Source organism: Salmo salar, chromosome 10 (genome assembly GCF_965601325.2).
Source record: "Salmo salar chromosome 10, fSalSal1, whole genome shotgun sequence".
In the NCBI taxonomy this organism is placed as follows: Eukaryota; Metazoa; Chordata; class Actinopteri; order Salmoniformes; family Salmonidae; genus Salmo; species Salmo salar.
Genome location: NC_138300.1, coordinates 81839152 through 81853922, shown reverse-complemented (window position 1 = coordinate 81853922; position 14771 = coordinate 81839152). Strand labels below are relative to the sequence as shown.

Below are 14771 nucleotides of genomic sequence, written 5' to 3'. Positions count from 1 at the left end.
CTGGTTAAGTGTGCCTTGAATTCTAAATACCACCGATAGTGTCACCAGCAAGCACCCCTGCACACTTAACACCTCCCCCATGCTTCACGGTGGGAACCACACATGTGGAGAACATCTGTTCATCTACTCTGCATCTCACAAAGACACGGCGGTTGGAACCAAAATCTCAAATTTGGACTCATCAAACCAAAGGACAGATTTCCACTGCTCTAATGTCCATTGCTCGTGTTTCTTGTCCCAGGCAAGTCTCTTCTTATTATTGTTGCCCTTTTATTTGCAGCAATTTGACCATAAAGGCCTGATTCACGCAGTCTCCTCTGAGCAGTTGATGTTGAGATGTGTGTTACTTGAACTCTGTGAAGCATTTATTTGTGCTGCAATTTCTGAGTCTGGTAACTCTGATGAACTTATCCTCTGCAGCAGAGGTAACTCTGGGTGTTCCTTTCCTGTGGTGGTCCTCATGAGGGCCAGTTTCATCACGGATTGACTGACCTTCACGTCTTAAAGTAATGATGGGCTGTCGATACTCTTTGCTTATTTGAACTGTTCTTGCCGTAATATGGACTTAGCCCTACTGGGTAAAAGACCATCTTCTGTACAACCCTCCTACCTTTTCACAACTGATTGGCTCAAACGCATTAAGAAGGAAAGAAATTCCATGAATTAACTTTTAACAAGGCATACCTGTTAATTGAAAAGCATTCCAGGTGACTACCTCATGAAGCTGGTTGAGAGAATGCCAAGAGCGTGCAAAGCTGTTATCAAGGCAAAGGTTGGTTACTTTGAATAATCTTTTTTTAACACTTTTTTGATTACTACATGATTCCAAATGTGTTATTTCATAGTTTTGATGTCTTCACTATTATTCTCCAATGTAGAAAATAGTACAAATAAAGAAAAAACTTTGAATATATCACTATAATGGGGGATCCTGCTTTCTGAAAACATTATCCTGTACTACCCTAGTCGGCCTTGAACTTTATGGCTTCAATGAGAGGGGGCAGTCCTTCTCCCCTGGGTTTTCTGGTCCATTTTGTACTGTGACACAGAGAGCAGAGCACTGTGCGCTGGATGGGTAATTTTGCACTCTGGATCAAAGGTAGCTCAGTAATACATTAGCCATTAAGTTTCCTACATAAAGAAGCCCTAGCCTCACTTCTCCCATAGTCCAGACAGACTCAGAGATGAACTTTACTGCTGAGAAACACAGTGTTCCCCTCAGTGATGGGAACCGGATTCCCCTAATTGGACTGGGGACTTATGGAGACCCACGAACGGTAAGGGAAACCTTTTTTTTTAAAAGAGCAGTTTGAACACCAGGTGCATGCGGGAAAAAAGATTTGCCAAAATGTACTCCAGCACAAAAACTTCACATTACATTGTTTGTGGAGTATTCAAGAATAGCAATGTTTGAATTTCACATTTTTCAAGAGTATACCTGACAGTCTGATTTGGATAACATAATTAGGATTCACGTTTAGCCTGGGGACGAGGTCCACCACCTGTAAACTAGAATGCGTTTTGAGAATCAAAGATCAAATGAGTCCATGTTCATATGAGCACAAGGTCCATGTTCACTGCTGTGATTGACTGGTTAAACATTAACTAGTAATGAACAAAGTAGGCCTACCTAATGTCTCTAAGTTTAAAATATAAATCAACTTGACTTATTTCTTTCATGTAAGTTCACTCTCTTAACTCTGTTTTTTGACAGACACCCAGAGGCACAGCGTTAAACTGTGTGAAGCATGCAATAGATGTGGGGTACAGACACTTTGATGGGGCTTTGGTGTATTTCAATGAGCACGAAGTAGGTCAAGCCATAAGAGATAAAATTGCGGATGGAACCGTCAAAAGAGAAGACATCTTTTACTGTGGAAAGGTGAAGTTGTTTTATTGCTGGTTGATTTACACAATTCAACATCCCTTAAAACTTTCTTTCACAGAACCATAGTAGGCCTATATTTTAAGGGTTGGTTACACTGGCACCGATGCCTAGTCCTTGATTTAGAACTAGAAGCATGCTCAATGGAGATTCCCATTTTAAAGTGCATTTTTGTCCAGGAATAGGTGATAATCTTTGTCCGGTAAACTTCTACCTGTCTCAGCTATGGAACACCTTCCACCCTCCAGAGCTCGTCAGGCCTGCCTTAGAGAGGACACTGAAGGCCCTGGAACTGGACTATGTGGATCTATACATCATCGAGATGCCCACTGCATTCAAGGTTAACCGATTATAACTACTGTAGTCTACAGTCGTCAGTTTGAAATTGCACCCACCACTTAAAAGCCAATGTAAAAGACCAATTCAAAAAAGTTTTAAAAGACCAATTCAAAAAACTAATTTTAAGTCAACTCAAAATGTTTCAGATGTGTCAGTCATTCTTATCACGGTATCTCAATTTCAGCCTGGTGCAGAGTTTTATCCTAAATATGAGGATGGGCGGTATATTTACCATGATACAGACCTATGTGCAACATGGGAGGTGAGTTCTGTCTTCCAGGCCCATAGCCAACTGCATCATCGTCTCATTATCAGAATCAATTGTGTTTAGAATAGCTAAAGGAATCTCAACTATCAGCATACTTATGGGGTGGTTATAATGAACAGTATAAGAAAGATAATCTATTACAGAGTATTAGAACAGCGTAGGCACTAGCCTATATACAAAACCCAGAGTAAATATTCTGGGCACAAATATCAATTCAATGGCCTTGGCTCTAATCTCTGTGTCAAGGACAATGGCATAAATAGGCGGTCAACCACTTTCCAAGGTTCTCCACAGTCTCTAGAATTTGTGTTGTGCTTTTCTCTGGGTTATGTCTCTCTCATTCTGGTAAATCAGTATGAATGGACATATTTTAAAGTCTCCTCTCTTCCAACAGGCTTTAGAGGCCTGCAAAGATGCAGGGCTGGTCAAATCTCTGGGAGTCTCCAACTTCAACAGGAGACAGCTGGAGCTCCTACTGAGAAAGCCTGGCCTCAAACACAGACCTGTGTCCAACCAGGTGGGGCATACTCTCCCTCAATGCTGAGATGCTAATGCAATTACATTTGGAAAACCTCATTTGAGAATTGTGCACATAACTAATAAGTGCTGTATATATTTTCAATACAGGTCGAGTGCCATCCATACTTCACTCAGCCCAAGCTGCTTGAGTACTGCCGTCAGAATAACATTGTGATCGTCGGCTACAGCCCCTTAGGCACTTCAAGGGATGCCTCCTGGGTGAACTTGAAATCCCCTCCTCTGTTGGAGGATGAGGTCCTGGTGTCCATAGCAAAGAAGTACAGAAAGAACAGTGCTCAGGTGGCCCTGCGATTCAATGTCCAGAGAGGAGTGGTGGTCATCCCCAAAAGCTTCAGCGCTCACAGGATCAAGGACAACTTTCAGGTTCAGCTGAATTTAACATAGTCAACAACCACTAATATACACTGAGTGTACAAAACATTAGGAACGCCTGCTCTTTCCATGACATGGACTGACCAGGTGAATCGATGCGAAAGCTATGGTCCTTAATCCTTTTTTAAATCCACTTTGGAGTCCCTTTGAACGGGGTATGGTAGTAGGTGCCACGCTCAAAAGTTTCCCTTGTGTATTAAGAATGGTCCACCACCCAATGGACATCCAGCCAACTTGACACAACTGTGGGAAGCATTGGAGTCAACATTGACCAGCATCCCTGTGGAACGCTTTCGACACCTTGTAGAGTCCATCCCCTGACGAATTGAGGCTGTTCTGATAGCAAAAGGGGGTGCAACTCAATATGAGGAAGCTGTTCCTAATGTTTTGTCCACTCAGTGTATACTGCATCGTGACCTATTTCAGTTATAACCCCTTTTTGTACTCTGTTATAGATATTTGACTTTTCACTCACTGAGGATGAAATGAAAGCAATTGAAGGACTGAACAAAGACATCCGTTTTGTGGAGCTTTTAATGTAAGTATTGCACTTTAGTAGCTGCAATATTGAGTCAGTTTTTATGTTTAGGTGTTGATACAGTGTGTTGTTTCTTTTTCCAACAGGTGGAGTGACCATCCTGAATACCCATTTCTGGATGAATATTAAGCCTGGCAATATAACTCCATGTATTCCTGTACCCTTGACAAATTCACTGAACATGTTTAATTTTTTTTGTGTGGAACCATACTGTAGTAGCCTACATTTCTTTGAGTTAATTCTGCCATTTTGTGAGGCAGTACCCCTCATCAAAAGACCACTAGAGGGCTCTACTTGACAATGTATGAAAACCAATGACCAGTTGACACGAAAAACTGTTTGAGAATCAATCCCTATTGCGCCTTAGTTGTATTTAACTCATTTAAAAAAAGTATAATAACCGGAGACTGCTGAAGTATCCCAAATATGCTGAAGTATTCTGATATGTAACACTAGTCTCATAACACTGTTAATACATCACTGCCACTAGTGTTTGTTATTCGACCAATAAATGCACTTCAAGCTGACTTCTAAGTGGGAACACTGGTCGAGTGTGACAAGTAGTTGGCAAGCGAGTAGAAACAGACTGCTACTCAGGCCAAGCTACCACCCTAACCAATCAATGTTTATCTGACACACTAACCTATAGGGGGTAATAGGGTAGAAACAACAATTCAATAGAAAATAATGTCCTGTTATGCTGAGTGTACAAAACATTAGGGACACCTGCTCTTTATATGACATAGACTGACCAGGTGAAGGCTATGATCCCTTACTGATGTCACTTGTTAAATCCACTTCAATCAGTGTAGATGAAGGGGAGGAGACAGGTTAAAGAAGGATTTTGAAGCCTTGAGACAATTGAGACATGGATTGCGTATGTGTGCCATTCATAAGGTGAATGGGCAAAACAAAATATGTTAGTGTCTTCGGTAGTAGGTGCCAGGTGCACTGGTTTGAGTGTGTCAAGAACTGCAACGCTGCTGGGTTTTTCACGCTCAACAGTTTCCCGTGTGTATGAAGAATCGTCCACCACCCAAAGGACATCCAGCCAATTTGACACAACTGTGGGAAGCATTGGAGTCAACACGAGCCAGCATCCCTGTGGGACGCTTTCGACACCTTGTAGAGTCCATACCCCCAACAAATTGAGGCTGTTCTGAGGGGCAAAAGAGGGTTCAACTCAATATTAGGAGGTTCTTCCTAATGTCTTGTACACTCAGTGTATATCTCTGTAATACATGTCCCCATACTTGACATAGTTTGACATATTCCTCAATGCCCAGCTGAGCCACTGGATTTCCAATTGTTTTAAATGTGTGGAGTACTCATGGTAATACTACATGCTTTTCAACCACTGACTTTACATCCATCAACCATTTAGATGTGTCATCATGGCCTCTTAGTGCAACGCATTGGTCCAATTAAGATAAAGCAGGGCACTATGGGAATATTTATGGACAAACCTTCCCACTGTGTCTCAGTCAGACCACAGTTCAGGCCCAAACGACCTGCCTTCACAACAGGAGACCTCGATCTGCATGCTTAAACCTCCTAATGAACAGCATGGTTGTTATGAACAAGACAGGCTGATTGTAACACGGAAAGACAGGGCAGAGTCTTCAGCCTGACAGACAGAGTGAGTCCTAATTAGCAGCCTATTCACTACTTTTGACCAGAGCCCTATTGGAGTCCTATGGGCCCTTGTCAAAATTAGTGCACTACATAGGGAATAGGTTGTCATTTGGGATGCATTCACACTCTGATCAGCAACCTGTGGCAGTACAGTGAAGAACAGCAGGAAACTGAAAGGAAATGTTGTTGACACCTTTTTCTCTTTGTGCTTTTTTAGACCGGTGGAAATCACCAAGTGTGACAATTATTCTGGACAAGGTCTTGACACATATTTTAAAGAATGGAATGTGCGGGCAAATTTAATTAAGCTTTACAGGCAAACAGCACTGAACGACTGAACTATGGTGACCTGAAGCAATTGTTTTGCTTTCATTTTGTACATCTAACATTGTCCTGACTCCCTTTATCATGTCTAAGTCGACCTTTAAAACAAAATTGTACTGATCATATACACTTGAGGTAGTGGATGGAGTATTTGATATTATCCCATTAAGCACAAAGTGGTTGAATCAACGTTTTTTCCACGTCAGTTCAAGCAAAATATTTAATGTGATACCGTTGAAAGGAATTTCAATATCTTTTTTTTAACCTAATTCCAATGACATGGTTCAAATATTTGTTGATTCCATGTTGAATTCACATTCGTTTACAACTCAATTAAAAGTAAATAAGTTATTAAACTGTTGAACTGACGTATGTGCCCAGTGGGATGGTCATTCTATTTGATCAATCTTGGCATACCCATGGTCAAACCAACAATCCTCTCAACTGTACTTATAGATGTATCCTGTTGGGATTATTAGTTCAAATCTGTACAGGAAATAGTGTCATATAATGGGAACCGACGGGAGGAAGTGACGCTGTATAGGATGGGGTTAGGGCATACAGGATTGAATGGTACAGGAATGTGTAATGGCGGTATGGTACAGGAAAAGGTTGAACATGTATTATTATTTTGTGGAATGTATGATGTAGTAAAGGAGAGGTTGTTCAGTTGTTCAGGTTGTTATTTTGGGTGGGGGTGATGGGAGTCGTGAGACTTGTAGGGAATTATTTTTGATTTGAATAGAAATTCAGGGTTAGCTAGGAGAATATACTGGTAGGTCGTGACTGGCTTCACACTCCAGTACAGTAGGTGGCGGTGTATGCATCTGTCAGTGGGTTGCAATCCGCCAATACAAACGTGAAGAAGCTCACTAGGTCCTTGTATAAGGACTGAGTCATGGTGACCCAGCACACAGTGAAATGAGAAGATGAAGGATCCAATGTCAAGCTACTACAAGAAGCAAGCATTAAGAGAACTCTGCCAAAGGTTACAACTACTGATGAAACATCATCCCACCCTTTTGGCAGGTTAAATGGGTTGTTGTATCAGGTAAACACAATTTCATAGACAATAGTATTGGTTATGTAAGTTGCTGTCCTTGCTGTCTTCTGTACAGAGCTATAGACTGTCTACTATTCAGTTCTGTCTGTTAGTCAGTTCTGTTGTAAATGATATACAGGTCAAGAATCTCTATGCACATATTATGAACTAGAAGCAGTTTGGTGGTAGAATGCAGTGTAAAGCACTGTGAGTGAACACTAGAATAGACGTAGTAAAGAAGTACAGTAAAATCTATTATGCAGATAGATCATTTGTTGATTCCACATAGATAGATAGCTATCTGACAAAGCCAATCTGTATCTCTAATTTACGGTCACTGCAAGACCCTGAATACAACAAGTACAACAAAGTCAAACAACTACAGGTTGTGGGAAAGCAAACTTCTATGTCTTTGACTAGAATAATAATACAATTTGAAAAAGAAAACAAAAATGGGGGTAGAAAGAAAGGAAAAAACACGCTGACCCCAAAAGAACCTGCAAAGCACAAAAGACCAAAACACATCAGCCTCAGAAAAGGCTTCTAGATTGTTAAGACCCACGACTTTCAAACAAATGCCCTGAACTGGGCCACTCTAGCCCCCTGCGGTGGGAAAATGTTGTGAATGGTGTGCTGGGCCTGTGAGGAAGGGATCCGGTCGGGGAATAAAGACTGTTTTCTGGGAGCTGAATCAGGGATGTGTTTGGGAGCAGGGGCTTCACTAAGCAGGAGTGATGTTTTAATTACAATCAGTCAGTGCAGACAGCTTAGAAATCTCACTTGACTGAAGGAATATGGGATGGGGTGGGATGGGGCTCTTTGGTGTTTGTGTGTGTGCGTGCGTGCGTGCGTGCGTGTGTGTGTGTGTGTGTGTGCCTGCGTGTGTGAGCGCACCCGCAGGCTACACATGTAGGATTTTATTTTGAGCCAGTTTTCTACAGCAGCAAAATAACCTGTAGCAACAGGGAATGTTAATTATTATGTGGATTATAATTAATGGACATTTTTGTCGGGGTTGATACATTTTTTGTAAGGGAAAATTAAGTCTGAAATTTAAAAGTGGAAATTACAAACTTCAGAATACTTTTTACACATGTTAACTACCTGCAACAGGGTGGTCAAATTAAGATCCAACATATGTACAGGCATGTCGGTGTGTGTCAGTCTGTACTGTATCTATACTGAACAAAAATATAAAAGCAACATGTAAAGTGTTGCTCCCATGTTTCATGAGCTGAAATTGAAGATCCCAGAAATGTTCCATACGCACAAAAAGCTTATTTCTCTAAAATGTTGTGCGCAAATTTGTTTACATCCCTGTTAGTAAGCATTTCTCTTTTGCCAAGATAATCCATCCACCTGACAGGTGTGGCATATCAAGAAGCAAATTAAACAGCATGATCATTACACAGGTGCACCTTGTGCTGGGGACAATAAAAGACCACTCTAAAATGTGCAGTTTTGTCACACAACACAGATGCCACAGATGTCTCAAGTTTTGAGGGAGCGTGCAACTGGCACGCTGACTGTAGGAATGTCCAACAGAGCTGTTGCCGGATAAATTAATGTTCAGTGTAAGAACAAATTTACTGATCTACTTCACATATCCCCCAAAATATATTTTACTAACAAATTCCAAGAATCCTTAAATAATTTGATGGCAACTGGGAAAATCCTCAATCAACTGTTGAATAAGAAAAAGGCATCTACAACTATCCCATCTCAATGTATTGTTGTAAGTCGCTCTGGATAAGAGCGTCTGCTAAATGACGTAAATGTAAATGTAAATTGTTGAAAATAAGACCTATAGTGAACCTGATGTTATTCAATGTGAATTTAATAAATTTTTTGTGAATGTGTGTTACACTCTGTCAAAGAAAATTTAGAAAACTGATAGAAATCCCTTGGATTACATTAAGGGACATTTCCCTTCTCTGCTTCAGTTTGATCTTCCAGATGTAACGGGGGTGATGGAGGTAACTGGTAACTTAATGATATCAGCAGCAGGTCATGATGAGATTGATGCCTCATTGGTGAAATCAGTGTCTTCCTCGCTTACTGAGCCTCTAACGTACAGTATATCTTCACCAAATCTATGCAAACTGGTATTGTTCCTAAAGATTCAAACATTTTCCAAAATGGTCCCCCTCTATAAATCTGGGGATCCAAGATCTTTTACAAATTATCGCCCAATATCTGTACTACCATGTTTTTCTAAAATCCCCCCAAAATTGGTGAATAAGAGAATGTTGAAACATTTAAATCACACTGTATTCTATATGAGCACCAATATGGTTTTCGTAAAAACTACTCCACAGATATGGCTCTTTTGCAACTTTACAGCCCTTACCAACTGTCATGTTTTCTCCCTCTCCGGCCTCAGGCTGCTGATTATCCCGCACACCTGTCGCCATCATCTCGCGCACCTGCGCCTCATGACACTCACCTGGACTCCATCACCTCCTTGATTATCTTCCCTATATCTGTCACTCACTTTGGCTCTTTCCTCAGGTGTTATTGACTCTGTTTCATGTAGGTGTGTTTGTGTTTCGTGTTCATTGTTGCTTTTATTTATTAAACCACTCACTCCCTGAACTTGCTTCCCGACTCTCAGCGCACATCGTTACACCAACAATGAACACACTCTTGGCATCTTTTTAGATTCATCCAAAGCATTTGACACCGTTGATCATGATATTACTTTCTAAATTGCATTATTATGTCGATTTAAGGCAGCCCTCCTCTGATTCAGACGGGTTGGGTTAAATGCGGAGGACACATTTCAGCATCACAATCAGTTGTACAACTGACCAGATATCTCCCTTTCCTTGATTACCATTTTCATGATTATTCATACAGTATAATTGGTTGTTTATGATAGAGAACAATTTGTTCATGCAAACGGCTGTGCATCTACCAGGGCCAAGATGTCCTGTGGTGTGTCACAGGGTTGATAACGGGACCTTTGTTATTCCTAATCTATATCAATGACCTTGCTGCGATGTCTTCTACCGTACTTCCCGTTCTCTTTGCTAATGATACCAATTTGATTTGATCACATCATTTTGATTCACTAATTAATGAAGCCAACTCAGGTATGGCCAAATTGTCTGAATGCTTCCAGATAAACAAATGATCTTTAAATGTAAAAAGAAAATCCATCTTTATTGTATTCACTAGTAATAATGAGAAATATTGTAAATATATAAAAAGAGCCAGAATCTCGTTGTTGGGAATGAAAAAAAAAAGGAACAAGTCACATCCACTAGATGCCTCAGAGTTGTAATTGATGAAAAGTTATCCTGGAAAGATCATATTCAATTTGTCTGTAGCAAAGTGATGAAATCTGTTGGTATCATCAGAAAGATTAGAGGTTTGGTTCATCAGGCTTGATTCCTATCTCTATACTGTAGCTTAGTTTACCCATATCTCATTTACTGTAATATTGTCTGGGCCAGTACATACGCCTCATACCCACACAATTACTCATCATAGGAAAGACATTTGCTAGACTAGCCACCTCTTCTAATTAACTGGCTCCATCTGCACCTTTGTTTAACTCAATATCTTGTCTATTTATGACATTAATGAACTCCAATTATGCACTTTCATCTACAAATACTCATGCCTCCCAGACAGTTTACCTTAACCCCTACAATGGATTGTTCCAGGTTCATTCTGAAATCCATCCATCTGTATATAACACGAGACACTGCAATAACCTTCACCTTCCTCACTGCCGCACTTCACGTAGTACATTTCCTAACAGACACCATACTCCGGAATTCTTATCTTCACATTGCCAAAACTACATCATCCCTCAATAAGAGGACTGGGTGTCAGCCTGATGAACCAAACTAGCCAATAATTCCCTCCATGTAGCCTAACTCTCTCACGCACACACACACACACATAATCAAACATGTTTTTTCTTATCTGGCTTTTTTACCTGCGGGATCATCTGAGACCAGCCAACTAGACAGCTGATGAAACTGAGTATTTCTGTCTGTAAAAAAAAAGCCGTTTTGTGGGGGAAAAACTCATTCTGATTGGCCGGGTCTGGCTCCCCAATGGGTGGGCCTGACAACCGAGTGGCTAGGCCTATTCCCTCCCAGGCCCACCCACGACTGCGCCCCTGCTCAGTCATGTGAAATCCATAGATTAGGGCCTAATTCATTTATTTCAATTGACTGATTTCTTTCTATGAACTGTAACTCAATAAATCTTTTAAATTGTTACATGTTGCGTTTCTATTTTTATTCAGTATATATAGTTAGACCTATTAGACGGAACACAATATTGAACGCAGTCCCATCTCTCTCACTACAGTCTCAGAAAAAAAAGGTTTACATTTGTTACTAAACGGGTACAACTGCTTGTCACTGAGGTGGTTCCCTGTAAGGGCCTCCTTTGTACTTTTACTAATAGGTACATAATTGTACCCCAGATAGTAGCTTTCTCCACAGGTACATTTACATTCACATTTTAGTCATTTAGCAGATGCTCTTGTCCAGAGCGATTTACAGTTAGTGCATTCATCTTAAGATAGCTAGGTGGGACAACCACAAACAGTGCCTTCGGAAAGTATTCAGACTCACATTTTCTTACATTACAGCCTTATTCTAAAATGTATTAAATAAAATGTTTTCCTCATCAATCTACACAGAATACCCTATAATGACAAAGCAAAAAAGGTTTTTCAAAATGATTGCAAATGTATTAAAAAACAAAAACAGAAAAACCGTATTTACATAAGTATTCAGACCTTTTGCTATGAGACTCGAAATTGAGCTCAGGTGCATCCTGTTTCCATTGATCATCCTTGAGATGTTTCTACAACTTGATTGGAGTCCACCATTGGACATGATTTGGAAAAGCACACACCTGTCTATATAAGGTCCCACAGTTGACAATGCATGTCAGAGCAAAAACCAAGCCATGAGGTCGAAAGAATTGTCCATAGATCTCCGTGACAGGATTGTGTCGAGGCACAGATCTGGGAAAGGGTACCAAAATATTTCTGCAGCATTGAAGGTCCACAAGAACACAGTGGCCTCCATTATTCTTAAATGGAAGAAGTTTGGAACCACCAAGACTCTTCCTAGAGATGGCTGCCCGGCCAACCTGAGCAATCGGGGAAGAAGGGCCTTGGTCAGGGAGGTGACCAAGAACTCGATGGTCACTCTGACAAAGCTCCAGAGTTCCTCTGTGGAGATGGGAGAAACTTCCAGAAGGACAACCATTTCTGCAGCACCCCAACAATCAGGCATTTATGGTAGAGTGGCCAGACGGAAGCCACTCCTCAGTAAAAAGCACATGACAGCCCTCTTGGAGTTTGCCAAAAGACACCTAAAGACTCTCAGACCATGAGAAAGAAGGTTCTCTGGTCTGATGAAACCAAGATTGAACTCTTTGGCCTGAATGCCAAGCGTCACGTCTGGAGGAAACCTGACACCATTCCTAAGGTGAAGCATGGGGGTGGCAGCATCATGCTGTGGGGATGTTTTTCAGCAGCAGGGACTGGGAGACTAGTCAGGATTGAGGGAAAGATGAAGGGAGCAAAGTACAGTGAGATCCTTGATGAAAACCTGATGAAACACTCCCATAGGCAGCGTGCCTTTTTGCCTTTATACAGTACAACCACAGTGACAAAAATGTACCTCTACCATAGACAAGTTAAACTGGTACAACACTTCCAATAAACAGTGGCCAAAATAACAATCTGAAAGCCACTCTCCCACTAAGCCACGCCTCCAATATCATTTCCCAGTGTGCCTTGCCTTTCGAGTGCATCGTAGAGTTACCACCCATGACTGTATTTGTCAGTGACGGAGACATTTTCTTTAATTTGTTCATGTTCAGTTCTGGGCATGTAGCATTTTATCATTAAAATGAAACTCTTTATGCCAATACATAAAATATTTCTTAAGGCCTAAATTTGAGGTCTAGATTTACGCTAATACAACAGCCTGAAATTCATGGGTTACAGGGTACATCAGGACTGCAAGTAGGCTTGCTAAATTCACAGATTTTCAAAAAATCCTGCTTAAAGGCATTCCTGCTTATTCCCTCCTGTTTCCAAGACTTTTCCAAATCGGGATTTCTGGAAAACCTGGGATGTTTGTGTATGTTACAAGAAATGTGCAACCCTACCTGCAAGTCACATTATGCTGGTTTGCAAAGTGATTTGTAATTATTCCTGTTGTATTCCAGCCAGAGTTAGGATATTTCTAACAGTTGGAATGTTTATTCAGCCACAACCTGCCTTCACAAAGACTGTAAAGGTTTCAACTGGAACAACCATTTCAGTAAAGGGTGTAAAAAATCTAACTAACTGATTGGATTAGTTGAGAAATGTATATTTATCTTTGTGTAGCATAAGATTAATCAATCAATAACTCAATCAATGTATATGCAAAAACACATTCATTAATCAACCTGCAGTAGAGCATATTAGAGGTCGACCGATTATGATTTTGACCGCCGGTACCGATACCGATTATGAGAGGGCCAAAAAATCCGATACCGAATAATCGGCCGATTTTTATTTATTTATTTGTAATAATGACAATTACAACAATACTGAATGAACACTTATTTTAACTTAATATAATACATCAATAAAATCAATTTAGCCTCAAATAAATAATGAAACATGTTCAATTTGGTTTAAATAATGCAAAAACAAAGTGTTGGAGAAGAAAGTAAAAGTGCAATATGTGCCATGTAAAAAAGCTAACATTTAAGTTCCTTGCTCAGAACATGAGAACATATGAAAGCTGGTGGTTCCTTTTAACATGAGTCTTCAATATTCCCAGGTAAGAACTTTTAGGTTGTAGTTATTATAGGAATTATAGGACTATTTCTCTCTATACGATTTGTATTTTATATACCTTTGACTATTGGATGTTCTTATAGGCACTTTAGTATTACCAGTGTAACAGTATAGCTTCCGTCCCTCTCCTTGCTCCTTCCTGGGCTCGAACCAGGAACACATCGACAACAGCCACCCTCGAAGCAGCGTTACCCATGCAGAGCAAGGGGAACAACTACTCCAAGTCTCAGAACGAGTGACGTTTGAAATGCTGTTAGCGCACACCCCGCTAACTAGCTAGCCATTTCACATCGGTTACACCAGCCTAATCTCAGGAGTTGATAGGCTTGAAGTCATAAACAGCACAATGCTTGAAGCATTGTGAAGAGCTGCTGGCAATCGCACAAAAGTGCTGTTTGAATGAATGCTTACGAGCCCGCTGGTGCCTACAATCGCTCAGTCAGAGTGCTCTATCAAATCATAGACTTAATTATAACATAATAACACACAGAAATACGAGCCTTTGGTCATTGAAATAGTCGAATCCGGAAACTATCATTTCGAAAACAAAACATTTATTCTTTCAGTGAAATACGGAACCGTTCCCTATTTTATCTAACGGATGGCATCCCTAAGTCTAAATATTGCTGTTACATTGTACAACCTTCAATGTTATGTCATAATTAATTACGGTTTTTGTTAGGAATAAATGGATCACACAGTTCGCAATGAGCCAGGCGGCCCAAACTACTACATATACCCTGACTGCTTGCACGGAACGCAAGAGAAGTGACACAATTTCCCTAGTTATAAGAAATTCATGTTAGCAGGCAATATTAACTAAATATGCATGTTTAAAAATATATACTTGTGTATTAATTTTAAAGAAAGGCATTGATGTATATGGTTAGCTACATTGGTGCAATGACAGTGTTTTTTTTGCAAATGCACTTGTTAAATCATCACCCGTTTGTCGAAGTAGGCTGTGATTCAATGAGAAATTAACAGGCACCC

At 40.4% G+C, this 14771-nt stretch overlaps 1 protein-coding gene across 1 annotated transcript; it reads left to right on the top strand.

Moving 5' to 3' along the window:
• Positions 1-1048: 1048 nt before the first annotated feature.
• On the top strand, positions 1049-4468 carry akr1d1 (aldo-keto reductase family 1 member D1). Its single transcript, NM_001146486.2, has 8 exons — positions 1049-1277; positions 1715-1882; positions 2109-2225; positions 2409-2486; positions 2887-3009; positions 3120-3395; positions 3860-3942; positions 4029-4468. Exons 1-8 carry the CDS (start codon positions 1185-1187, stop codon positions 4069-4071), a joined length of 981 nt encoding a protein of 326 aa, NP_001139958.1. The 5' UTR covers positions 1049-1184; the 3' UTR covers positions 4072-4468.
• Positions 4469-14771: the final 10303 nt, after the last annotated feature.

Excerpts from the sequence above, each read along its gene's own strand:
- akr1d1 (NM_001146486.2), top strand. The coding sequence starts at position 1,185 with ATGAACTTTACTGCTGAGAAACACAGTGTTCCCCTCAGTGATGGGAAC. Across the intron at positions 2,487-2,886 it reads ACCTATGTGCAACATGGGAG|GCTTTAGAGGCCTGCAAAGA; the intron begins GTGAGTTCTGTC and ends CTCTTCCAACAG. Across the intron at positions 3,396-3,859 it reads GGATCAAGGACAACTTTCAG|ATATTTGACTTTTCACTCAC; the intron begins GTTCAGCTGAAT and ends ACTCTGTTATAG.